The sequence below is a fragment of the Canis lupus genome, chromosome 2 (genome assembly GCF_003254725.2).
Source record: "Canis lupus dingo isolate Sandy chromosome 2, ASM325472v2, whole genome shotgun sequence".
Classification (NCBI taxonomy): domain Eukaryota; kingdom Metazoa; phylum Chordata; class Mammalia; order Carnivora; family Canidae; genus Canis; species Canis lupus.
In genome coordinates, this window is record NC_064244.1 from 33,433,685 (window position 1) to 33,460,231 (window position 26,547).

The window sequence follows — 26,547 nt, forward strand, 5'->3', positions numbered from 1 at the left end:
CGCCCGCCCGTCCGCCCGCGAGTGCCTCCGTCCACCTGCAGCAGGCAGTCCCTCTGGCTGTTCCACTGAGCGGCGCCGGCCGAGCCCGAGGCTTGGGCTCTTGCTCCCCGGCGGAGGGATCCACGGCGGCTGAGGAGGCGGCGCTGAGACTAGGTGGAAGAGGCAGCTACGGCGGCGGCGGCGGCGGCGGCGGCGGCGGCTCGGGCGGCAGCGCATAAAGGGGCCGCCGCCGGGTGATGCGGTGACCGCTGCGGCAGGCTCAGGAGCCAAGTGGGCCTCGGCCCGCAGTCGGTCCTGCCAGGCTCGCGCTCGCGAACCCCCCGTCTTCTCCGGCCGACCCGCGGTCACTGAGGCGGCCTCGCGCCCCCTCGCCCCTTCCCCGTCCCTCCCCTGCCCCCGTCCCCGCCCCGGGGGCCGCCGCCACCCGTCTCCCACGATGGCTTTGAAGAGAATCCACAAGGTAAGCGGCCGGAGGTCGGCTGAGGGTTCCGGCCGCTGGGCGGGCTAGCTGAGCAGGCTGCGGCCTGCACTTCCCGCCGTCGCCTCCGCCCGGCTCGCGGCCTCTTCGGACCCGGCTGCCGGCGGCGGTGGTCCTGCCGGGCGCCCTTCACACCCCACTCCCAGTGATGGCGCCGGTAGAGGCCCCGGTACGCAGCCCGCGCTCAGGCCGCAGGTTCGCCAGCCGGCTCAGCGTGCCTCCCTGGCCTCCTTTCTAGGCCCCGCGTGGTGTGGAGCCCCAGGGCCTCTGCCCGGCCTGGGACTGCTGCGCTAGAGGGCCATTGTCCGGCCATGCCGGGAGGGGGAGCTGGGCTGGGGCGCTGAGCTGTCCCATTGACAGAGGTCGAAAGGGCTCCTCGCCCCACGTCTGCCCGTGTCCCCCGACTCCCGCCTCCCGCCCACCTGCCCTGGTTCCCTCCTCGGAGCCGCCTGAGCTTGGAGCCCACGTCTCAGGCACACGGAGGAAGCCTTTTTGTCCGATCCACAAGTATTCCTTGAGTTTACTTACCTCTTGGCGGCCGCGCACTTCGGTCCACTCCACTCGTCCAGAAACTTAAAGAGTAGGAAGTTCAGAAGGAAAACAAAACAAAACAAACATGACTCTTGAGGGAGGAGGGAAGTAGAAAGAGGTTTTGTTCTTTGAGGTTGCTAAATGTAGTCTGAAATTAAACTTTTATAGGAATGGATCTAATAGAAAAACGTAAATTTGCAAGGATAGAAGTAGAAACCTGAACATTGAAAAACGCTGAAGGAATTACACAAAGTTTCCCTTTACTGTCTCTTTATACGGTGGATTTTAACGCGTAAATTACGTCATATGTTCAGGGAGACCCTTTGAATTTAGAAGGAATTTTGCTCAATCTTTTCTATTCGAAAGGGTGTCTTTGCCCTTTAAGAGGAAAGGTTATTTAGTTATTTGTATGAAGGTTTTCCGTATACTGATTCTACCTTATGGGCTTGGCTCTAAATTTAGAGTACCCCCAATATTGTAACACTCCTGGAGCCTCTGACTATCCTGTCTTTTTCTTAAAAGTGAGAAGTACTAATGATGATTTTTGTTTGGTTTTACTTAGCTCCTTGGAGAAGCTCTATCAAACCTTTAGCCACTTATAAATAGATCCCGGGATTATCCATCGGGAGGAATGGGATGGAGATGTACCGGGAAGAGAACAAATATTCATTGCCCTAAACTCAGGGCAAATACAGACTGTTGGACAATTAAAACACCTCAGTTTGCAGTGGATTTTCATTTCATTCATGCTCAAAGACCTTTAACGTGGAATTAATCCTAATGGTTACTGTAAATTAGGTTAGATCCTTACTAGCTTGTTTGGATTTCTTTGATTTCTAACAAATGAAGAAAGGCAGAGTTCAGAGTAAATCTTGCATTAAAATGAAGCAGGTTATTTGTTAAAAGGAGCTTGCAATTTAATCAAAGAATTCTTAAAGAACTATTTAAGGGACAGGAGCATACTGAGGAATCATCATCCAAATAAAAATGTATATGTATTTTTAAGGTTTGTTTTGTTTTTTTTTTAAGATTTATTTATTTATTTATTTGTGAGAGACACAGACTGAGAGAGAGAGGCAGAGACAGGCAGAGGGAGAAGAGGTTCCTCACAGGGAGCCTGATGCTGGTCTCTATCCCGGATTCTGGGATCACGACCTGAGCGGAAAAAAGGCACCCAACTGCTGAGCCATCCAGGCGTCCGTGTGTTTTTAAGGCTTTTAGTAGTTTTTATAGGGTCTCAATGGGTTATCAATTTGAGATTGTAACTGTAGAAGACTGCTCTTTTTTTTTTTTCAACTCCTCTCTCCATGTTCTTACTCTAAAACCTGAAGAGGAGTATGTATGATAATTTGCAGATCAATAAATATACCTTTTAATCTCTATGTTAATTGATATGTATTCTATTTTTTCAGAGAAAGGAACTCAAAACATGTACTTTAATCTCATATACTTGCCCCAGTAATTAGTTTCTTTTGAGTTGCTACATATTCTCTAGATTTTCTCTAAAATATAAAAATTTCAATAAGATCAAGTTTAGGCAATGATACTTTGAACTTTTAAAACTCAGTAATTAGCCTTTTTCCCCCCTGTTTTATAACTTAAGGCCCTCCTCAAAGTATGGCTCAACTTCTGAGACTACCGGGGAATAGAAAAATAAAATTTATTTTGGTATACTAGTCAGTAAGATTGTGAAAACAAAATGGAGATTCCCCCCCCCCCAATTTTTTGTATAATAGCAATTTTAAGTTGAAGTCAGACTTACTTAGGTATGGGTAAGACTAGTTCTTACTATCTTCTTGGCCCTAGTAATGTATCTACAGTGGAATCCCAAAAAAACTTAACTTGGCTTATGTAATTGATCTTGATCTTGAACCTTTTCAACTATCATTCTCTGAAAATACAGTTCTACTTAAAAATACTCTGTTAATGTTAGGTATAATGAACTGCTGCATCTGGGTTCTAATAAACTTTTGCTGAGAACAAATACATTTGACAATGTGGCATCTTTAGAACTCAGTATCTTGAGGGAAATAGTGTTCTGTGAATTTGACAGTCCTTTAAATGCATTGTCTTTTTGGCAGAAGCTTTTGATGGACTTTATTTTGATAACACACTTTAAGGTCTCCTGACTTACAGAATGTTCCAAAGAAGGTCATTATGAACATCCAGTATAGTTCTGTGCAGGGATTAGGACCCTCTGGGCTTGTTTATATCTACACCACATGGTCCTAGCCTGCTGTGTTTTGAGGTTTTCTGCTGACTTTATAGGTCTTTAGCTTTGATTTTGATGCTTTGAGTGTCTGCCTCTTGCAGCACCACCCCCAGCCCTTTTCCAGTTGGCTGCATCTCATCTGTTGTGGGCTGGGAAACTAGATCACGGAGCTTATTAAAATTATGTCTAAAATAAGATCCAGTAGGCTCTGAGTGATGACTTCATGTGTTCTGTGAACTGTGTGGTCTCTGACTGATCAGAGACCTTTTTTATTTCCTGTTTTTCTTTTGTTATACAGATGCAGGAGGCTTTGAGGTACTCTTAGAGTGCCATAATATTGAAATACAGGATTAATTTCTTTATTCTTTGGAAGGATAAAAGATTGACTGTCTTGATTCTTTGAGGAGTTGAAGACAAACCAAAGTTAGTATACTAAAACCTGTTTTCTTAACAGTAATATTTTAGCGGTATCCTGATATTTATAGTTAACATTTGGTATACATGGTTTTAATGCCAAGATCCTCACTTGATTTATTGGTTCTATGATAAAGATTTTTATAGCTAGCTTCTTCTAAGACCCTTCAAAAGATACCCACTTTCCACCAAAGAAGAAAAAAACCACCTCTGTAAGATAAAGATTTCAAACTCCTATAGCTCTAAAAGTGAGCAAAGAGTTGGGGGGGGGACTAGACATTACATACGCTATCAGAAGAGGGCAGCTGCTACCCTGCTCTCTCTCCAAATGTTACTATTACCAGGATCTGTGGGCCCAGTGTTGCCAGATCTTCCCTTTTATTCCCCTTTAAAAGGAAAGCCGCAAATCCAGATTTTTGGCAACCAATTCAAATTAAAAACAATAACACATTTCTGGTAGGTTGGTAGGCACTAGTTTAATTTGTGAATTAAAAAGTTGAGGTTCAGTAAGCAATCAGGAGTGTAAGGATTAAATCATTTAAACCATATATGCTATCTTTTTTTAAAGTTTCAAATATTTTTTGCTTTATGTAGGTGGTCAAGATTAAGTAGTTTTTTTGTAAATGTTAATTAACTTCCTTGCTAAGGTTTTACATAGTTGTGTGTGAGGCATAGGGAAAGCCAATTTAGTAGATGGATTGATCCCACAGAAGTTTGTGTCTTACTGTTCATTACATTCTTTTTCATGTTGTGAATCGTCTATCTGTAGACTATATACTTTCAAAATGTTTTAAGATTGGGAGATTACAAAAGGATGATTCTTACCTTTGTAACACTATAATAGTACTAAATTTAAAAAATGATTATTTTAGGAGTGCCTTGGTGGCTCAGTCAGTTAAGCATCTGACTTCAGCTCAGATCATGATCCCTGGGTCCTGGGATCCAGGTCAGTGGGGAGTCTTCTTGGCCCTCACCCCACCCATGTACTCTCTCTCAAATAAAGTCTTTTAAAAAATAATTATTTTAAAATACTGTACTGTGTGATACCATATATTAGTGTTACCCTGTCAGAATGGCAAAATATTATCAAATTGTTCTGTGGAGTACTGTGAACTTTAATAAATGGTTGACTGAAAATGGCTGTTTGGATTAGATCTATCTCAGAAAGCACATATACCTTCTTACTCCAAAAGAAAAGGCTCTTGAAATCTGTAGGAAGATTTTTTTTTTTTTAATTTATCATTAGGAAATGTTTTTTGCTTTACATAGTTTCATTGGATTGAGAAACTTTCTTTGGATCTTCCAGGTTGCTATTTATTGATTTAAAGAACCATCACTGAGGGATAATTAATCTAGGTTTGATTAAATTAATTAAAAGGATAGTTAATCTAGGTTTGCTTTAAACTCTGTGTGTATTACTGTACTGCTGAATGACAAAGAGGAAGTTTTGACAAAGTCCAATTCTGGATATTTTAGTCCAGAGAGAGGACTGCTAAAATATCCTAGGCAGTTCCCAGGATAGGAATACCTGACTCATGCCTGATGGTGCCAGGAACCTCTGCATGCTTCATCCCAGAAATGCAGGAGCACACTTGTTTTTTTCTGTAGAAACAGAGTTTTTGTGGTAAAGTTCCCAGGCTAACCTTCAAAATCATATTTAACTATGACAAAGGAAAATAAAGTACCATTAGTTTTTCTATCTACAGAATCAAGTGAGATTTCAATTAATAGAATCATAAAATGTTAGAACTGCAACACATCTCAGAGCTACTATCTAAAAAGGCCATTTGACTTTCTAGGGCTGGATTAAGAACCTGGTTTTTTTTGTTTTTTTTTTTCCATGTACCATTATATAGCTGTTAGGTATGTAAATCCAAAGGATGCGGTCTTTTTCTTTTGTTCAATTGGGTTATGCAGACTGTTACTGGGAACCAGAAGATCTTTTCCTCAACATCTCTTTTTATTGTTGAAGAGGTATGTATGAACTCCCTTAGAACTATATACAAAGTTGGGATGTTCTGTTCTCCATATATCTTTCATCAGAGTTAAATGGGTTTTTAATTTACTTATTTATTATTATTATTATTATTATTTTTAATTTTATTTATTCATGAGAGAGAGAGAGAAGCAGAGACACAGGCAAGGGTGAAGCAGGCTCCATGCAAGGAGCCCGATGTGGGACTCGATCCCCGGACTCCAGGATCACACCCTGGGCGGAAGGCAGACGCTAAACCGCTGAGCCACCCAGGGATCCCCAAATGGGTTTTTTTAATCTCTGGAAGATTAAGAATCACTGTCTTACATCCTTAAACATTCTATTTTAATGTCAGTTGGTGACCCAATTACCTGTTCTACAGAGAAAGTAGAATTCGTATACGTGAATTCTTTCAGATTTCCTTTGAGGCCTTTAAAACAAAAACAAAACTCTATAGCTACCATCTTTATAGTACTCATTCAATTTCAGGATTACTGAATCTTCTGAACAACCCTTTGAGAATTCTGTTCTCTCCAGGCTAGATGGAAAAACAGACACTTGGAGAAGTAAACAAACTTACCTATGATTATATGGTATAGTAAGAAGAGCCAGGATTCAGATTCATGCAGTCTTGACTGTAGCCAGCCATTGCTCCAAAATTACCGTAGTCATCACTCTTTTTCCTTCTTGTCTCTGCAGAAGCTGTACTTTTCCCTTTGTCAAGCTAACTTATGCTTTCCTATTCTTTCTGCCAGGTCCTGGCTCTCTAGTAATTAATTGTCTCTGCTCTCCTAGCTTCAGTTTCTTCTAAGTCCCCTCAGCATCCAAGCTTATCCAAGAGTTCCCCATCCTAAAAAAAACCAACAACAAAAACACTTTTTAACTCTCCTAGTCTGCTACTGCTGATCCCTTCCTCTTCTTTATTCCTCCTATTTCTATCATTGCAGTGCCAAAATTCTTAAAAGAATAGTCTATTCACCATTCTGGGACTTAGTAAGGTCACTGGTGATTACTGAATTGCCAAATTCAATGGATACTTCCTCAGCTTTTATTTAATTTATATAAGTTATGTTATCACTCATTTTCCTAAGCTTCTTTTTTTATTTAAGATTATTATTTATTTATTCATGAGAGACACACAGAGAGAGGCAGAGACACAGGCAGAGGGAAAAGCAGGCTGCCTCCCTGCAGGGGCCCTGATGCAGAACTTGATCCTGGGACTCTGGGATTGCACCTGGAGTGGAAGGCAGGCACTCATCCACTGAGTCACCCAGGTGTCCCTCCCTTAGCTTCTGATAAACTGATGTCTCTTCCTTTCTCATATCTAGTGTTTCCCAAATTTATTAGAATGCTTTTCAAACTAATACTGTTGATGGATACAAATAAGAGTTTGTGAAACAATGCACACTTGGGTTAAGATTGACAGCGCAAATGGTCCTAGGTGAATTAATTAAAGTATGTAATCAAAATGTAATACCAGAAGCACAAAATTAGGTAAATTATTTAAAAAACAAAATATATTAAGATGAAACATTTTGTTGTGAAGGACCAAACTAAAAATGGTATTTTTCTTATGTAACAATAGAGACCTTCATCAAAGGTTTCACTAAATATGTTACTGTATGTTGTTTTCATTACAGTATAATATGAAAATTTGTTTCAAATAGGTACACTGTAGCAAAAGATTACAAACTACATATTTGGCATTATTCATGCAGTTAAGCTACTATCAACATTATTGTCACATCTATTTAGGTGACTTAAGAATCAAAGGACTTTGTTTTTCATTTAAAACTTTCTTATTTGGGATGCCTTGGCTCAGCGGTTGAGTGTCTGCCTTTGGCTCGGGGAGTGATTCCAGTCTGGGGATCAAGTCCCCCATTGGGCTCCCTTTGAGGAGCTTGCTTTTCCCTCTGCCTATGTTTCTGCCTCTCTCTGTGTGTCTCATGAAAAAGTAAATAAAATCTTTTAAAAAAATAAATAAGGCTTTCTATTTTAGGGGCACCTGAGTGGCACAGTCAATTAAGCATCAGACTCTTGGCTCAGGTCATGGTCACCCTGAGTGTGTGAGTGGTGGAGTCTGTCCTGCTTTGGACTCTGTGCTCAGAGCAGAGTCTGCTTAAGTATCTTTCTCTTTCCCCCTCTGTCCCCCCCGCCATGTGTTCTCCCCTCTCTCTCTCTGGAATAAATAAAATCTTTAAAAAAAATTTGGGGGTTCCTGGGTGGCTCAGTTGCTTAAGCTGTCTGCCTTCAGCTCAGGTCATGATCCCAGAGTCCCAGGATCAAGCCCTGCACCAGGTTCCCTGCTCAGTGGAGAGTCTGCTTCTCCCTCTGACCACCTCCCTCATGCTCGCTTGCTCTCTCAATCTTTAGGGGGGAAAAAAACCCTTTCATGTTCTAATTATAACTCATGAAGAATGGGTTAGTATAGTCAGAATAGTAAGCTTTGATTAAATCTCAAATACAGGGGTGCCTGGATGGCTTATTCGGTTAAGTGTCTGCCTTCGGTCCAGGTCATGATCTCAGGGTTCTGGGATCGAGCCTCACGTGGGGCTCCCTGCTCAGTGGGCAGCTTGCTTCTTCCTTTCCCTCTGCCTCTCCCTACCCCTGGCATGTGCTTGCTCTCTCAAGTAAATAAAATCTTTTTTAAAAATCTCAAATATAGAGGGACACCTGGGTGGCTTAGTGGTTTAGCACCTGCCGTCAGCCCAGGGCATGATCCTGGAGTCCTGGGATCAAGACCCACATTGGGCTCCCTGCATGGAGCCTCCTTCTCCCTCTGCCTGTGTCTCTGCCTCTCCCTCTTTGTGTCTCTCATGAATAAATAAATAAAATATTTTTAAAAATAAAAATCTCAAATATAAATTGAATTATGACAAGAAACTGGATAGATCAGTGGAGTTAAATTGATAATACCCATGATTAAATCCTGTTTGTACATCAGGATTGATGTACAACACACCTGTTTGTTTTGTGTTGCAGTTTCTTGAGGCAAATTATTGCTTTAAATCTGTAGAAATATGTAGTATTTCTTAAAAACATGTATTAAAAGTTAGGTAAAATTTAGGACAAAAAATATTGTCACCTTTATTCGTATAATACATATTAGTGTTTGATGAAAAATGCTACTGTAATTCAAGGAGTTCTAATTGGTCCTTCTTAGAATCATTTTCCTTTAGTCTTTGTGCTTTTCCTTTTACAGGGAATGTCCTCTCACCCCACCCCCTCCTCCTGAATTCTTTATTCATCCTTAGAGACCCAACAGAAATGGCCTTTCTGTGTAGCATGCCCCAGGCATGCAGGCAGTAGGGTTCCACTATAGAACTATTTCTTAGTATGTAGACATGATTGATTATTCTCCTCCTCTGGACTGAGCTCTCCAAGGCAAAGTCCTTGTCATTTACTCCTATTTCCTAGTATCTGATGCATAGTAGACATTCAGTTTTTGTCAATAACATTCAGTGCTGACAGCAAGTGATATGATGAAAAAAATAGGATTTTGGAGTAACATACTTATTGAGTCATGCGATAGCCCTGTAGCCTTGAGCAAGTCTCTTCCGTAGTTTCCTTTAGCTTTGGCTTCCTTGTCTGTAGAATGAGGATGGTGTCATTTACCCTGCAAACCCATGGAGGGTGAGTAGAAAGGAAATAAGGACTACATAAAAGGTAGGTTTTTTTTTTTTTTTTTTTATGATAGTCACAGAGAGAGAGAGAGAGAGAAGCAGGCTCCATGCACCGGGAGCCTGACGTGGGATTCGATCCCAGGTCTCCAGGATCGTGCCCTGGGCCAAAGGCAGGCGCCAAACCGCTGCGCCACGCAGGGATCCCAAAAGGTAGTTTTTAATATCGTCACTGTGACTTAACTGCCACAGTTGCAAAGTTGCAAATACAATACCTAGACTATTTTTCTTTTTTTTTTTAAGATTTTATTTATTTATTCACGAGAGACACAGAAAGATAGGCAGAGACACAGGCAGAGAGAGAAGCAGGCTCCTTGCAGGGAGCCCGATGTGGGATTCGATCCCAGGACTCCAGGATCACACCCTGAGCCGAAGGCAGATGTGTTTAACCACTGAGCCACCCAGGTGCCCCTAGAATATTTTTTCCTTTTTTTTTTTTTTTTAAAGATCTTATTTATTCATTCATGAGAGATACACAGAGCGAAAGAGAGAGGCAGAGACACAGGCAGAGGGAGAAGCAGGCTCCATGCAGGGAGCTCGACGTGGGACTCCATCCTGGGTCTATAGGATCACACGCTGGGCCGAAGGCAGCGCTAAACTGCTGAGCCACTGAGGCTGTCCTAGAATATTTTTTTCTTTAACCATATCAGAGTAAGTTATTAACATGTTGTCTCATCAACCCTAAATACTTTAATGTGTATTTCTTGGATACAAGGACATTTCTGCCACATAATCACAGTACAACCTTCAAAATTAGTAATTTTTTTTTTTTAAGATTTATGTATTTCTTCAAGAGAGACAGAGAGAGAGGCAGAGACACAGGTGGAGGGAGAAGCAGGCCTCCCGCAGGAAGCCTAATGTGGGACTTGATCCTGGGACTCCAGGATCACACCCTGAGCCGAAGGCAGAGGCTCAACCGCTGAGCCACTCAGATGTCCCAAAATTAGCATATTTCCATTGAGCTCTTACTGCCAATAATCCTCAAACCCCATTCAGGTTTTGCCAGTTGTTCCAGTAACGTACTTTTATAGCAAAGAACCCAGTCCAGAGTTACTTGCTGCATTTTGTTATTTATCTATGGTCTCTTTTAATTCCTTAGTCTTTTCTTGACTTTATGACCTTAACACTTAAAACGTTAGAGTCCAGTTGCTTTGCAGAGTGTCCCTCATTTTGGATCTGTTTCCTTATGATGAGATTTATGTCGTGGGTCTTTGGCAGGAATGTCAATGAAGTAATACTGTGTTGCCCTCTTTGCAGACTATCAAGTGGTATGTGATTTTGGTTGGATTCTTTTCATTGCGTCCTGTTGAATGGTATGCAATTTAAATTTGACCCGTTGCTGAGAATTTTCATTTCCATTGCTTGATTAAGATAATGTTTACCAGGGTTCCCTACTGTAGAGTTAATTTTTTTTTTATCTTTGTAATAAATAAGTAATTTATTGGGAGATACTTTGAGAATATGTACTTAATCCTGTTTGTATCATTTATATATTGCTACAGAAGAAAGTACCCCAAAACTTAGTTACTTAAACATTTATTATGATATAGTTTCTGATGATCAGAAATCTGAAAATGGCTTACAGCTAGGTGATTCTGGCTTGGGGTCATTTTTGAGGTTACAGCCACACTATTGCCAGAAGTTAAGTTCGCTGTAGGCTAGAGGATCCCATTCCAAGCTCACTACCATGGTTGTTGACAGATCTTAGTTCCTTGTGGATTATTGGACTAAAGGATTCATTTCCTACCCACATGGGTCTCTCCATAGAGCTGCTTGAGTATGCTTAAGCTATGGTTTCCTTGGGCAGCCCCGGTGGCACAGCAGTTTAGCACCGCCTGCAGCCCAGGGCGTGATCCTGGAGACCCTGGATCGAGTCCCATGTCAGGCTCTCTGCATGGTGCCTGCTTCTCCCTCTGCTTGTGTCTCTGCCTCTCTCTCTCTCTCTCTCTGTCTGTCTCTATGAATGAATAAATAAAATCTTTAAAAAAAAAAAAAAAAAGATGGTTTCCTTAGAGTGCCCTGAGAGAGAGCAAGAGAGAACACACACACAACCACAATATCTTTTATAACCTAATCTCAGAAGTGGCATGCTATTGCTTTTGTCATATTCTGTTGGTTTCACAGACCACTCTTGGTACAAAGTGGAAGAGAGGACTAAGGAGTATGAATATTAGAAGTCAAGAATCATTGGGAGCTATTTTGGAGTCTAGGTTCCACACCCTTATGCAAATTTTTAAGTTACTGGTTTTTAAACATAAATTTATATGGACTTATGATTTCCTATTTTATTCAGGTGGATTATAATAATTTATTATCATTTATTTTAATACTCAAGGTTTTTTTCTTTTTTTTCTCATCATTCTTTGAGTACTTTGTTTTGGCACCCCAAGGTATCTCTGGCTTTTTCTTTTATACCCTGCTCTGGCCCTGTAATCATCTATTTTTCCAAGGATTCCTAGTTCTGTTTACTGGAAAATGGTATTTAGAAATCAAGATCTGGAGGCTAGGTGTGCTCGTTGCTCTTGGAGTCTCACTGCTTCCAGGGTTTCTCAGTGTGATCAGTGAATGTAGGTAGGGAATATGTGTGTGTGTGTGTGTGTGTGTGTGTGTGTAGACCGACACATACATATAATACATCGCCATGTGTATGTGACATTCCTGCCAAAGATGCATGACCTAAATTTGATCCCGGGACTCTAGATCGTGACCCGAGCTGACGGCAGACAGCTTCACTGACTGAGCTGCCTAGGCACCCCTGTAGATACCATTCATGCTCTCTTTTTTCCCTTGGGGATGCCTTAATTGTCCTGACTTGGACATCCTGCACTGGGTCATACCCATCCCCTTATAGATGTTCTCAGAATTAAAAATAAGTAAAATAAAGGGCTTCTTATTTGGCAGAAATATTTAGAGAAGAACTAAAGTAATAGTGCCAGTCATGTAGAACATAAAATAGATACAGGATGTTCAGCCTAGTAATTGTAACCGCTTAGCACTTTTTCCAGCTAGGGAATATGGCCCTTCTTTTTGCTTCAGTTTTATACCATTATTTGATAAGCAGCCATTAGTTCTCATCCACATAAACTGTTTGTAGATTTTTGAAAGTGGTGACAGGTACACAGGTAACAAGTGTATAGAACTTGTTTGGCAAATCTTCATCCTCCTGATGTTTTTGGACAACTGCACACACTGTATGGAACATTTTTTATTCCTTTGGCCCAGATGGCATTGTTGAGCTTGGTGTCAGTATGCACCTCTGGAGTTCCCATCTTCTTCATGTGAAGTTTCTGGATCTCCTTGCATGCCCAAGGGGCTCACTTTGAAATCCATTCCATGGATGCGCTCGTGAATGTTGATGGTATATTCTTAGGTCACTACCTTGTTGGTGGCAGAATGGTCTTCTTGCCACCCTTCTTTACAGGAGCCATCTGCCAGGCCCTAGTTGGAAAGGGAGAGCACAAGGTATTGTGGAGAATATGGTCTTTTCTACAGCTATCTTGGAGTAAACCAAGACCATAATTTTAATGTAGTGGGTTTTTTTGTTTTTGTTTTTTTTTTTTAAGATTTTATTTATTCATTTGAGAGAGAGCAAGCATGAGTGGGGAGAGCGGGAGAGGGAGTAGCAGACTCCCTGCTGAGCAGGGATCCCAACTCAGGGCTTGATCCCATGACCTGAGATCATGACCTGAGCCTAAGGCAGACATTTAACCGACTAAGCCACCCACCCAGGTGCCCCAATTTAATGTTTTCTAAGATAATTTTGATAACTCTGGTATCCTGTATAAATACACTAGTTTCCAGTCTTAGAAATATTTGCAAACAACCATAATTAAATAAATAAATAAAACTTACCTTTTTTATGAAATATTTCATACAAAAGTATAAAAGATTTTAGACACTGATATGATCAACACCTATGTACTTAATATCCAATTTAACATTCAGAAGAACTACCTAATTTAGCAATAGTGTTAAAGTTTATTTAGCAATAGCTTCTCTCTTTTTTAAAATATTTTTTTAATTAAGTAAACTCTATCCAGCATGGGGCTTAAACTCACAATCCTGAAATCAAGGGCAGCCCCGGTGGCTCAGCGGTTTAGCGCCGCCTTCAACCCAGGGTGTGATCCTGGAAACCCGGGATTGAGTCCCATGTCGGGCTCCCTGCAGGGAGCCTGCTTCTCCCTCTGCCTGTGTCTCTGCCTCTCTCTCTCTCTGTGTCTCTCATGAATAAGTAAGTAAAATCTTAAAAAAAAAAAAAAAAAATCCTGAAATCAAGAGTTGCACACTCTATGAACGGAGACAGCCAGGTGCCCCCAAAAGCTTCTCTTTTTATTTTATGAGCTTAGCATTTTTGCATATTGAGAAGTATTGTTTATGTTTTCATAAGGGTGCATTGTTGGTGGTGGGGGGGAATTGCTTGTGGAACCACTCCAACTTCACTTATTTCAATAAGGCAATATCATCAATGAGCTTAGTAGTAGGCCAGTTTAGATTATTTGTATCTTTAAGTATTGTGCTTCACTTTTATTGACTAGAAATAGTAAACTCCACTTTGAAATTATTGAGCTTACCAGCAATATCATAGATATTTGTGAGCTCTTTTTAAAAGTGCATTGCAGGGATCCCTGGGTGGCGCAGCGGTTTGGCACCTACCTTTGGCCCAGGGCGCGATCCTGGAGACCCGGGATCGAATCCCACATCGGGCGCCCGGTGCATGGAGCCTGCTTCTCCCTCTGCCTGTGTCTCTGCCTCTCTCTCTCTCTCTCTCTGTGACTATCATAAATAAAAATAAAAAAAACATATATCTTAAAAATAATAATAATAATAGGGATCCCTGGGTGGCGCAGCGGTTTGGCGCCTGCCTTTCGCCCAGGGCGCGATCCTGGAGATCCGGGATCGAATCCCACGTCGGGCTCCCAGTGCATGGAGCCTGCTTCTCCCTCTGCCTATGTCTCTGCCTCTCTCTCTCTGTGTGACTATCATAAATAAATTTAAAAAAATATATTAAAAAAAAATAATAATAATAAAATAAAAGTGCATTGCATGATATTTAGTGTATTTATTTCAAGGTTGGTTTGAAACCATTTTCCAAATGTTTAAAATACTGATTAAATTGGTTTAAAACAAAAATTTGAATTCTTTCTCAAAACAAATAGTTATACCCTTTATTTTCATCAACACAGTACAAATCTTGAATAAATAAAATCTGTTTAACGTGTACTGGCAATCCCAAAACATGCTTATGCAGTAATTTATTTTTCAGTATACATGTCTTACTTTAGTTCCTCTGTTATTGAACCTATAACTTAATGTGGAAAATAAATTGAATGAGGTCACATGCAACATTAACATAAAGTTAAAGAAATTGTTCCGCTTTGGAACAACTTGAAACTGACTGTGTTTATTGGCATTTGGGAAGGAGCTATTAGTTTCTCAGCCTAGACTGTGGACATGATTTGATCTGTAATCCTAGAGCCCGGGGTAGGGCCACGACTGTGACACTCTTTTTACTTTATTTTTAAAAAGATTTTATTCATCTATTTGACAGAGAGGAGCACAAGTAAAGGGGAGTGAGAGAGGGAGAAGCAGGCTCCCCGCTGAGCAGGGAGCCCAATAAAGGGCTCAATCCTAGGACCCTGGGATAATAACCTGAGCTGAAGGCAATTGCCCAATTGACTGAGCCACCCAGGGTGCCCCCTTTTTACTTTTATAGTCCGTATTTTCATTGTCTTATAGTTTCCAGTATTGCTGTTAAGTCTAAAACTATTCTGAAAAAAAAATGAAAAAATAAAAAATAAATAAAAATTAAAAAAAATTAAACTATTCTGACTCCTGATCCTATATATTTGGCTAGTTTCCTTTCTGAAAATTTACAGATTTCAATGTTTGTGTTTTCATTCTTAGATATATACCTAGGAGTGAAATTGCAGGGTGATGTGGTAATTCTGTTTAACTTTTTTTTTAGGATTAGTTATTTGAGAGCGTGTGTATGTGCACAAGCAGTAGTGAGCAGAGGCGAGGGAGAGGGAGAGAGAAAATCCTCAAGCCGACTCTTATTCTGAGGACAGAGCCCTTCGTGGGTCTCGATCCCAGGACCTTAGCTGAAACCGAGAGTCAGAAGTTCAACCCATTGAGCCACCCAGATGCCCCTGTGTTTAACTTTTGAGGAATCACCAGGCTGTTTTCTAAACCAAACTGTACTATTTTACATTCCCATCATCAATGTATGAAGGTTCTAGTTTCTATACATCATCATCAACACTTGTTACTTTATTCATTTTTTAAGATTTTATTTATTTATTCATGAGGGGGGCGGGGGGGCAGAGGGAGAAGCAGGCTCCACGCAGGGAGCCTTATGTGGGACTTGATCCCCAGACCCCGGGATCACATCCTGGGCCGAAGGCAGGTGCTAAAGCACTGAGCCACCCAGGATCCCCCACTTGTTACTTTATTATTATTATTTAAGGTTATATTAATCTATTGGACAGAAAGAACACAAGTTGGGGGAGTGGCAGGCAGAGGGAGAGGGAGAAGCAAGCCCCCCCACACACAGAGTAGGGAGCCTGATATGGATGGGACTTGATCCCATGACCCTGGGATTATGACCTGATCTGAAGGCAGACACTTAACTGACTGAGCCACCCAGGCACCTGTTACTTTATTATTTTGATTATAGCTTTCCTGATAGGTGTCAGGTGATATATCATTGTGGTTATGATTTGCATTTCTCTTAATTACTAATACTAAGCATTTTTTCACATGCTCATTGGACATATATATATTCTCTTTGGAGAAAAGCACATTGTTTATCCATTTTTAAATTGGCTTGTCTTTATTGTTGACCTGTAAGAATTCTTTGTTTATTTTATATATTAAACCATTATCAGTTAAATGATTTGCAGGATTTTTCTCCCATTTTGTGGGTTGCCTTTTCACTTTATTCATGGATGTACAGAAGTTTTAAATGATGGAAGTCCGGTTTATCTAATTTTTCTTTTGTTGCATGTGTTCTTAGTATCATAGCCAGGAAATTGTATCCAAGGATACAGAGATTTGCATTTATGTTTCCTTTAAGAGTTTTATAGTTATAGCTATTACATTTAAATTTTTGCTGTCTTTCAATTTTTTTATCATAAAATTCATATATAAAACTTATCATCCTAGCCGTTTTCCTCCCCCCCAGAGAGGGAGAAACCCAAGAGGCTTCATGCCCAGCGCAGAGCCTGACATGGGGCTTGGTCTCACAACTCTGAGATAATGACCTGAGCCAAAATCAGGAGTCAGACATTTAACGAACTGAGCCATCAAGGTGCCCCTTAGCCCTTTTTTAAAAAAGATTTTAAAAATAAAATAAATAAATAAATAAAAATAAATAAAAGATTTTTTTAAGTAATCTCAACACCTAGTGTGGGACTCGAACTCATGACCTGAAGATCAAGAGTTGTGTGTTCTTCCCACTGACCCAACCAGGTGCCCCACTCCCCACAACCATTCTCAAATAGACATTTCAGTGGTATTAAGTACATTGTATTGTTGTACGACCATTACCACCATCCATCTCTGGAACTCTTCACCTTTCAAAACTGAAACTATACTCATTAAACAGTAACTCCCTATCCTTGTTCTCTGTGGCCCCTGGCAACCATCATTCCACTTTTTGTCTTTATGGTTTTTTACTAGGCTCCTCATATAATTGGAATCAGATAGTATTTTTCTTTGTGTGACTTCTTTCTCTTCAGTGCAATATTGAAGTTCATCCATGTCAGAATATCCTTCCTTTTAAGGCTAAATAAAATTCCACATTTTGCTTATCTACTTGTCAGGTGATGGACACTTGGATTGTTTACATGTTTTAACTATTCTGAATAATGCTGTTATGAACATGGATATGCAAATGTCTCTTCAAGACTCTGCTTCCAGTTATGTAGGGTTTATACCTAGAACTGGAATTGCTAGATCATATGGTAATTCTATTTTTAATTTTTGGAGAAACTGCCATACTGTTTTCCACAGTGACTGTACCATCTTATACTCTCACCAACATGAATCCAACCAACACTTGTTACTTTCTGTTTTTGTTTTTTGTTTGGATTTTTTTTTCTAGTAACCTTCCTGATAGGTATGAGATTGTGGCGTGTGGTCCATTTTTAGTTAATTTTTGTGAAATGGGGTCTAGGTTCATCTTTCACATATGAATATCCAGTTATAGCGCTATTTGTTGGAAATATTCTTTCCCCCAAGTGAGTTGTTTCTGACAACTGTAAAAAACTAGTTGGTCATAAATCTATGGGTTTATTTCCGAACTTTCTGTTCCATTGATCTATATATATTTCTCTTTTTATGCTGGTATCATACAGTCTTGAATTGAATACTGTGGCTTTGTATTAAGTTGTAAAATCCTTAAGTGTGAGGATCCATCTAAATTTATTATCTAAATCCTTCTAAATTTATTATTTTCCATGATGGTTTTGATTCTTTGGGTGCCCTGCATTACTGTATGAATTTGAGAATAACTTTGTCATTTCTATAAAAAGAAGGGGGAGACATTTGGAATGTTTATAGAGATTGCGTGGAATCTGTAGATCAATTTGGGGGAGTATTTGGATTACTCCTCTTATATTTTCCTTTTTCCTTCTTTGTTTTTTTATTTCATAGAAGACTTTCTCATTCTCATTATGTTTAAGGATTTTGCTCTTGTTTCATAGAAGCAATAGCTTCTCTTACCTTTAGAATATTCACGATAGTTTTTCTTTTGTTTTGGCTTTTTCTCCTTGTATGGTCCTTGTTTTCCTTTGCTTTTTTCTATACATTGTTTTGGTGCTTATCTTTCATATTGAAGATGAATGATCAAATGGTTGAATTCTTCATTGTCATTTATATTTATTAGGAGTCGAATACTAAAAACCTGGTGCAAAGTTCTGAGCTTATAGGGGTGAGGTTTCTCAACTGTGGAATCAGTTTACAGTTTGCTGATTGGGCTATTTCTCTGGATAAACCATTAATATCAGTAAATTGTAAAGCTCTTTATCTTGTTCTGCTGACTTTTTTCCTAGGGATCTTTATAATCTCCTGCCTAGACAGTACATGCCTGGCTTCCAGTTTTCTCAGAACCACTGGGAACAAAGTTTGTATGTAAATGTTCACTTAGCCTTCCTGTTTTCTGTACATTATCCATCCCCCTGACTGTCCTTATATAATCTCTCAGTCCTGAGTCCTTGTTTTATCTTTTCCAGAGAACAAACGTCTGGCTTGTGGCTTGAGTTGGAGAGGCATTCACTAGAGGAGTTCAGAGTCAAGAAAATGATCTAGACATCACTTTTAATAGTTTTATTTTATTTTTATTTTTAAATTTTTAAAAAAGATTTTATTAATTTATTCATGAGAGACAGAGAGAGCGAGAGGCACAGACAAAGGCAGAGGGAGAAGCAGGCTCCATGCAGGGAGCCCGATGTGGGACTCGATCCCGGAACTCCGGGATCATGACCTGAGCCAAAGGTGGCGCTAAACCGCTGAGCCACCTGGGCTGCCCCTAATTTTTTTATTTAAGATTTTATTTATTTATTCATGAGGGACACAGAGAGAGAGAGAGAGGCAGAGACATAGGCAGAGGGAGAAGCAGGCTCCATGCAGGGAGCCGGATGTGGGACTCGATCCAGGTCTCCAGGATCAGGCCCTGGGCTGAAGGCGGTGCTAAACTGCTGAGCCACTTGCGCTGCCCAGTTTTAAGTTTTAAAGTTTTATCTTTATTAATATTTTTATCCATAAACCATAATCAGTATTTAGTTGTCAAAGTTTACTTAGATGTTAGGGAAATGTATATATTTTATTTTATTTTTTATTCTTTTATTATTTTTTAAAGATATTTATTCTATTCATGAGAGACAGAGAGAGAGGCAGAGACATAGGCAGAGGGAGAAGCAGGCTCCCTGCAGGGAGCCAGATGCAGGACTTGTTCCCCAGACCCGGGATCACTTCCTGAGTGAAGGTAGACACTCAACCACTGAGCCACCCAGGCATCCCAGGAAATGTATATATTTTAAATGATGTGCATTTTCAGTGAATACAGATAAACCAACTATATTTTTTAAAAATGTATTCTGCTATGATAGACATTGTTTCCAAGTTTTTGCTGCTACAGACACTGAAGCATCAACAGTGCCATACATGTCTCTTGGTGCTCATAGGTGAAGGTTTCTTTTTATAGTCAGCAGAGTTGTCTGGTTAGAGATTGTGAGCCTTTTCATTTTTGTAAGATATTGCCAAATTGTTTTCCAACGTTTTAATTTTTCTTATTTTTTAAGGATTTATTTATTTGAGAAAGTGAATGAGAGAGAACACAAGCAAGGGGAGCAACAGAGGCAGGGAGAAGCAGGCTCCCCACTAAACAGGGAGCCTGATGCAGGGCTCAATCCCAGGACCCTGGGATAATTGAGCCAAGACAAAGGCAGTTGCCCAACCAGCTGGGCCACCCAAGTGCCTAGACACCCAACTAATAAGATACAAGGCTTCCTTCCTTCCTTCCTTCCTTCCTTCCTTCCTTCCTTCCTTCCTTCCTTCCTTCCTTCCTTCCTTCCTTCCTTCCTTCCTTCCTTCCTTCCTTCCTTTTTAAAAGATTTTATTTATTTATTCATGAGAGACACACAAAGAAAGAGGCAGAGACACAGGCAAAGGAAGAAGCAGGCTCCATGCAGGGAGCCTGATGTGGGACTGGATCCCAGGACTCTAGGATCATGCCCTGGGCAGAAGGCAGGCGCTAAACTGCTGATCCACTCAGGGATCCCCGATACAAGAGTTTCTAATTAACTTACTTTCTTTTAAGATTTACTTTATGAATGTAACACATTATAGAAAAATGGACAAAACAGATGTCTGACAAATTTCCAAGTACTCCATCACCCATCATTTTATGTTATTTCTCAATATGTCTTCCATCTTCACTTGATTTTTTTTTTCACTTGATTATTTTGAAGCCAATCCTAAATATCCCATCATTATATCTAAATAATTCAGGTTAATTACTAAGAGATAAGGCAATGGTTTTCAACTCTGGGCAGTTTTGCCCACTAAGTAACATTTGGCATTGTTTGTAAACATTTTTGGTTGTCACAACTGAGAGACTACTGGGGGCTACTGGCATCTAGGAGGTAGAGAGGCTAGGGAGCTGATAAACCTTCTGCAGTGCATAGGATAGTTCCCAACAACAAAGAATTATCCAGCCCCAAATGTCAACATTTCCAGATTGAAAAACCCTGAGATAAGAACTTTTTAAAATCATGTGTATGATACAGTTATCACCTCTTTTTCTCTTTTTTTAAGATTTTAGGTTCTCTCTACATTCAACATGGGGCTCTAATTTACAACCCTGAGATCAAGAGTCCTATTCTCCACTGACAGCCAACCAAGTGTTCCTATTTTTTTTTTCAATATTTTCTTTCCTTATTCATGAGAGACACACACAGAGAGGTAGAGACACAGGCAGAGGGAGAAGCAGGCTCCTCTCAGGGACCTGGACTCTGGAATCTCGCCATGAGCCAAAGACAGATGTTCAACCCTGACCCACCCAGGTGTCCCCCAAACACTCCTGTTGTTATCACATCTAAAATATGAACAGTAATTTCATGATATCACGTATCCAGTTTAAAATTTTTCTTTTTCAAATGAAGTTGTTTTTATTTTGTTTTCTTAAAGATTTTATATATTTAAGAGAGGGACAGAAAGAGCCATGAGGAAGACAGAGGGAGAAGGAGAGGGAAAAGCCGACTCCTTACTGAGTGGGGAGCCTGGTGCAGAATATGATCCCAGGATCATGACCTAAGCTAAAGTCAGATACTTAACTGACCCAGCCAGCCAGCAACCCTCAAATGAGGTTTTATTTATTTATTTTTTTTCAAATGAGGTTTTAATTATTTTTTACATTTGATTTGTTTGAATTATTACATAGATAAAGTCAACTAATTAAATTTGGTTGGTGTCTTTTAAATCTTTAGGTATCCCCTCTTTTCTCTTACATTTATTTGTTGAATACAATAGATCCCTTGTTTTATATACTGTCCCATATTCTCTAGGTATTGCTGATTGTATCCTCCTCTTCTTAAACAGACTTGCAGACAGTCCTGTTTTTAGCTCTACTTCCAGGAGTTGCTTGTACTATCAACTTCTGAGCCTTTGTAAATTTGATTCTTTGGGTTTTTCTTGTAGATTATAATTACAACCTTGGGACTGCCAAGTCACTAAAACTCATCACTCTTCTCTTTTACTTTCCCAAAATTTTGTTGCTGTTGCCTCTTCTCCCATTCTTTGTACTAGTGGGTTTAAGCCTTAAAAAAAAAAAAAAAAAAAAAAAAATTCTTAACTGTAGAGAACAAATAGATTGTGACCAGAGGGATGATGGGTCAGGGAAGGGGTGAAATAGGTGAAGGGGATTAAGAGTATACTTATCTTTTTTTTTTTTTTTAATATGAGTATACTTCTCTTTATGAGCACTGAGGACTGTATGGAATTGTTGAATCTATATTATACACCTGAAATGAATATAACACTGTATGGTAACTACCCTGGAATTAACATTTAAAAAAAAAATCTGTTGACTCTTATTTTAGTAGGATTTTGGAGAGAGTGAAAGTTGCATGTTCAATCTGTCATTTCATGTGAAATTTTGAGATGCAGTCAGTGATTCTTACTATATATTTTTCTAAAAACATGCTGTATTACTAGACCAAAAATCTATATTTCTAGGAATTGTAACTTAAAAGAAACAGGTACTTCAAAAGTCATAAAGTACAGAACTCCTGTATATCTAATTATTTTTATGTAGCAGATAAAAGTATTGGATATTTGCAGTATTCTGAAAATATCTCGTGATTTTCTTCTAATTGATCTAATATATAACATAAAAGCGGTTGTCTTCTATATTTAGCTAAGATGCCTTGCCTATTATTTACCTCATTTGAGGTTTTAGATGAGTATATCTATGAAGATTATTGTTTGGTGTTTTAAGGGACCCTGGACAATATATTAGGATGTCAGATCTGGAGGGGAGTGGGATAACTTGAAATAAACTACTTTAATCATAACTTTCTAACCTTAACAATATTTTAAAATACTAAAGATTCTTCTTCTTCTTTTTTTTTTTTTTTAAGATTTTATTTACTCATGAGAGACACAGAGAGAAGACATAGGCAGAGGGAGAAGCAGGCTCCCTGTAGGGAGCCCGATGTGGGACTTGATGCTGGAACTCCAGGATCATGCTCTGAGCCAAAGGCGGACACTCAACCGCTGAGCCACCCAGACATGCCCTAAAAATTTTTCTTTTGAGGCAGTAGGTTTTGGTAACAAGGCAGTTGTGGGTTGTTGGGTTATTTCTTTATTTTTGTTTTGTTTTAGTATTTAGCTGAATTAGAAATTTGTGATTATTTTTGCTGAGAAACTACTATGGTAATAATTGTTGGAAGGATCTATTATTCAGAGTCCTATTTTCTCTCTCTCTCTTTCTCTCTCTTTCTTTTTAAGGTTTATTTATTATTTGAGAGGGAAAGAAAAAGAATCACAAGCAGACTCCCTGCTGAGCATGGAGCCCAATGCAGGGCTTGATCTCATGAGCCCAAGATCATGATCTGAGCCAAAATCAGGAGTTTGGACACTTAATCTTAACCTTCTGAGCCACCCAGGTGCCCCAAAGTTAGATTATTTGTGTCTTTCTCTGTCTCCCCTCCCTCATCCCCCTCACCTCCACCATCTTCCTGGTTTCCTAATCTCCGGTTCTGACCCTACCACCCCACCTCAATCCAAACAAGATAGCAAGGAGGAATCCACCTCTTCTTTGTCCTTTATCCTCATGCCTTGCTCATTTGCAATTTATGTTCAGATCTATTTTCTTACCTTCCTCTACTTTGCTCTTCCTACAAAAGGCAAGCTCCCTTTCTCAGGCTCCCTTGCCAAGCAGCTCCCAGTCAGGCTAGGGCGGTGGGGATAACAAGACCAAGGGAGAGGGCATTTCTTCCCTCTTGTTGCTGACTGCATGTCTTTCATGGTCCAGCTCCCTTTAGGCGGCCACAGCTCCTGGGCTCTGGGGACATGACCTGCCTCTCTGGTCTCTCCAGTTTTAGGGATGGTAGTAGTCCTGCTCTTCCTAATCTCAGGATCTCCATTTTCTATTAGCCCTTTCGTTTTTCTAAACCTTCAAAAATAGTTCCCTGTGTTAAATTTCTTCTATGAAACTCACTGGCATGGATTCCACTTTCCTGATTAGAGCTTGACTGACAGAGTCCTCTATATCCAGTTAGTGACCATGCCTTGCCAGTTTTTGTTTCTGTTGCTCTTTATCCCTTTCTCACTGCCCTAATTCAGGCCATCATCTTTCACCTGGACTAATCTAATGTCCCCATTTCTAGTCTTTTGATTTTCAGTCTAGTTCCCTGTGAAGACCTTTTCCACATGCTGCCAAAGCAAGCAGTCACCTTACTGTGACCTTGTTAGTAACCTTCTTAAAAACCTCTTTAGTGGCTCTATATCTCATACAAGAGCTCTGAGCTCCTTGGAATGATGGACAAAGCTTTTCTTACACTCTTTACCCCTACCAGCTGCATCTCCGGCTTCTCTGTTCTAATAACACCAAAATGCTTATAACATTGGCTCACACATTCACACATATGTATGCACACAACTCCTCAAACACAAACCCCCTGCTTTTTCACCTCCCGTGTTTCTCATTAGTTTTCCCTTCCTACCTGTGTGGCTAACTCTCCTTCAAAACTCAGCTGAAAGATTTCTCTTCCAGAAAACTTCGTGATGATCCAGCCTGGGCTTCTCTGAGCTTGAGTAGCATTTTTGAATACTTTTATAAGTGCAGTTACCATATTTTATTAACATACTCTGCTTATACATCTCTTTTACCCAGATGGAGTGTCTCAAAGGCCTTGACCATGCCTTCTTCATTTGTCAGAGTCCTCTTCTCTTTAGAGACTATATAGGGGTATTTGTCACTTAGCTTTGCTGTGTGTTAAACAGTTCCAAAGCGTAATGCCTTAAAAGAACAACTTGTTATTTCTCAGGATTCTGTGGATTGACCAGGCAGTTTTTGTTACATGTATTGTCTGCTAGGATCATTTCTGTGATTGTATTCAGCTGTCACCAGAGTTAGAAAGTTCAAGGCTTCCCCCACATTGTCTGGGAACTTGATACTTACTGTTGGCTTTTGAAATGTACATCCCTGGGGATGCCTAGGTGGCTTAGCGGTTGAGCGTCTGCCTTAGGCTCAGGTTGTGATCCCGGGATCCGGGATCAGGTCCCACATCGGCTCCCTGCGAGGAGCCTGCTTCTCCCTCTGCCTGTGTCTCTGCCTCTCTCTCTCAGTCTGTGTCTCTCATGAATGAATAAATAAATAAATAAATCTTTTTTAAAAAAATGAAGTATACATCCCCAGCCCTCAAAGGGTCTTTCCAGCAAGATGGCCTGGACTTCCTATGTAGTGGCTCATAACAAAAGAAGAAAAGCTGTCAGGCCTCTTAAATACTAGATGTAAAACTGACAGTGTCATAAATTGCTCTACTTTTTTGGTCATCCAAGATGTATGGCCAGCCTGCATTCTAGGGGAAGGGAAACGGACACTTTTTTTCTTTCTTTTTAGAGTGAAGGGGAGAATCTCCAGCAGACTTTCTGCTGAGCATAGCACTGGACACAGGGGTGGATCTCAAAACCCTGAGATCATGACCTGAGTAGAAATCAAGAGTTGGTCACTTATCCAGCTGAGCCACTTAGGCACCCCCTGATGATTCGTTGATAGGAGGAATAGTATGTTCTTAATAGGGAAGGAGAAGTTGTTGATAGCCACCTCTGGAGATTATTTACTGCAGGGGAAATTGTAGTAAATGTTGTCTTAATAATGTATTTACTTCTTGGATATGGTCATGTGTTATAGATTTAGTAGAATTTTCTTTTTTGAGATGCATGGGTGACTTAGCAGTTAAGCACCTGCCTTCAGCCCAGGGCGTGGTTCTGGAGTCCCGAGATCAAGTCCCACACTGGGCTCCCTGCATGGAGCCTGCTTGTCCCTCTGCCTCAGGATCACTTTTTTTTTTCTTTTTACCAGTTTTATCAAGATGTAATTGACATTAACATTGTATAAGTTAAAAAAAACATTGTATAAGTTTAAAGTATACAGTATTAATTAGATAACACTTACATATTTAAAAAGATTCCTGCAGTAGTGTTGGCTAACTACCTTCACATTGTCATATAATTACCATTTATTTTTTGTGGTAAAAAGATTTAATGTGGGATCCCTGGGTGGCTCAGCAGTTTAGCACCTGCCTTTGGCCCAGGGCATGATCCTGGAGTCCCAAGATTGAATCCCGCGTCGGGCTTCCTGCATGGAGCCTGCTCCCTCTGCCTGTGTCTCTGCTTCTCTCTCTCTCTGTATCTCTCATGAATAAGTAAATAAAATCTTTAAAAAAAAATTTAACGTATACTCTCTTAGGAAATTTTAAGTATGTAATACAGTATTACTAACTATAATCACCTTGCTGCACATTAGATCTTGTTCATCTTATAATGAGAAGTAGTCTAACCAACATCTTCCCATTTCCTCCATCCTCCCCCCTCCCCCAAGTTTCTTTGTGTAACCTAGTGCTGGGAGACTAAGAAAAGGCATTAAAAAGATAAGAGATAACTAGTATTGATGTACTGGAATCAAACTGTTTCTAGTAGCATTAAAATAATAATTACTGGGCTCTTTTGTGTTTTTTCCACTTTGTGTTAAGTTTTTTCTGTAAGACTTTAAAAGCCTAAAGATCAAGGAGGTGGCTCTCTTCTTGATTGCCTGTCTGTTCTGGAAATTGTTGGATAAAATTTGAGTTACAGGAAGAAGGAATTTCATACTGCCAGATTTGTTCCTACCAAAACTCTCACTTAGCTCATGCTCTTGATATCACGTGTATATTAAGAAACTTGAGGGATCCCTGGGTGGCGCAGCGGTTTGGCGCCTGCCTTTGGCCCAGGGCGCGATCCTGGAGACCCGGGATCGAATCCCACATCAGGCTCCCGGTGCATGGAGCCTGCTTCTCCCTCTGCCTATGTCTCTGCCTCTCTCTCTCTCTCTCTCTCTCTGTGACTATCATAAATAAATAAAAATTAAAAAAAAAAAGAAACTTGAGGCTGCACCTGATATTAATATTATACTGTATATTAACTAGTATTTTTTAAATATTTATTTATTTATTTTAGAGAGAGAGAGTGGAAGGAATGGGAGAGAGAATCTCCA

At 40.1% G+C, this 26,547-nt stretch overlaps 1 protein-coding gene across 2 annotated transcripts in view; it reads left to right on the forward strand.

Moving 5' to 3' along the window:
• The window catches only part of UBE2D2 (ubiquitin conjugating enzyme E2 D2), a 55,386-nt gene continuing 28,839 nt past the window's right edge, over window positions 1–26,547 (forward strand). Inside the window, exon 1 of one of the 2 annotated variants that reach the window (XM_025445098.3) lies at window positions 1–460. In XM_025445098.3, coding sequence (XP_025300883.1) covers window positions 437–460 — 24 coding nt within the window. In that variant the 5' untranslated portion in view covers window positions 1–436. The remainder of the gene's footprint in view (window positions 461–26,547) is intronic. The other variant, XM_025445097.3, reaches the window with a different exon arrangement.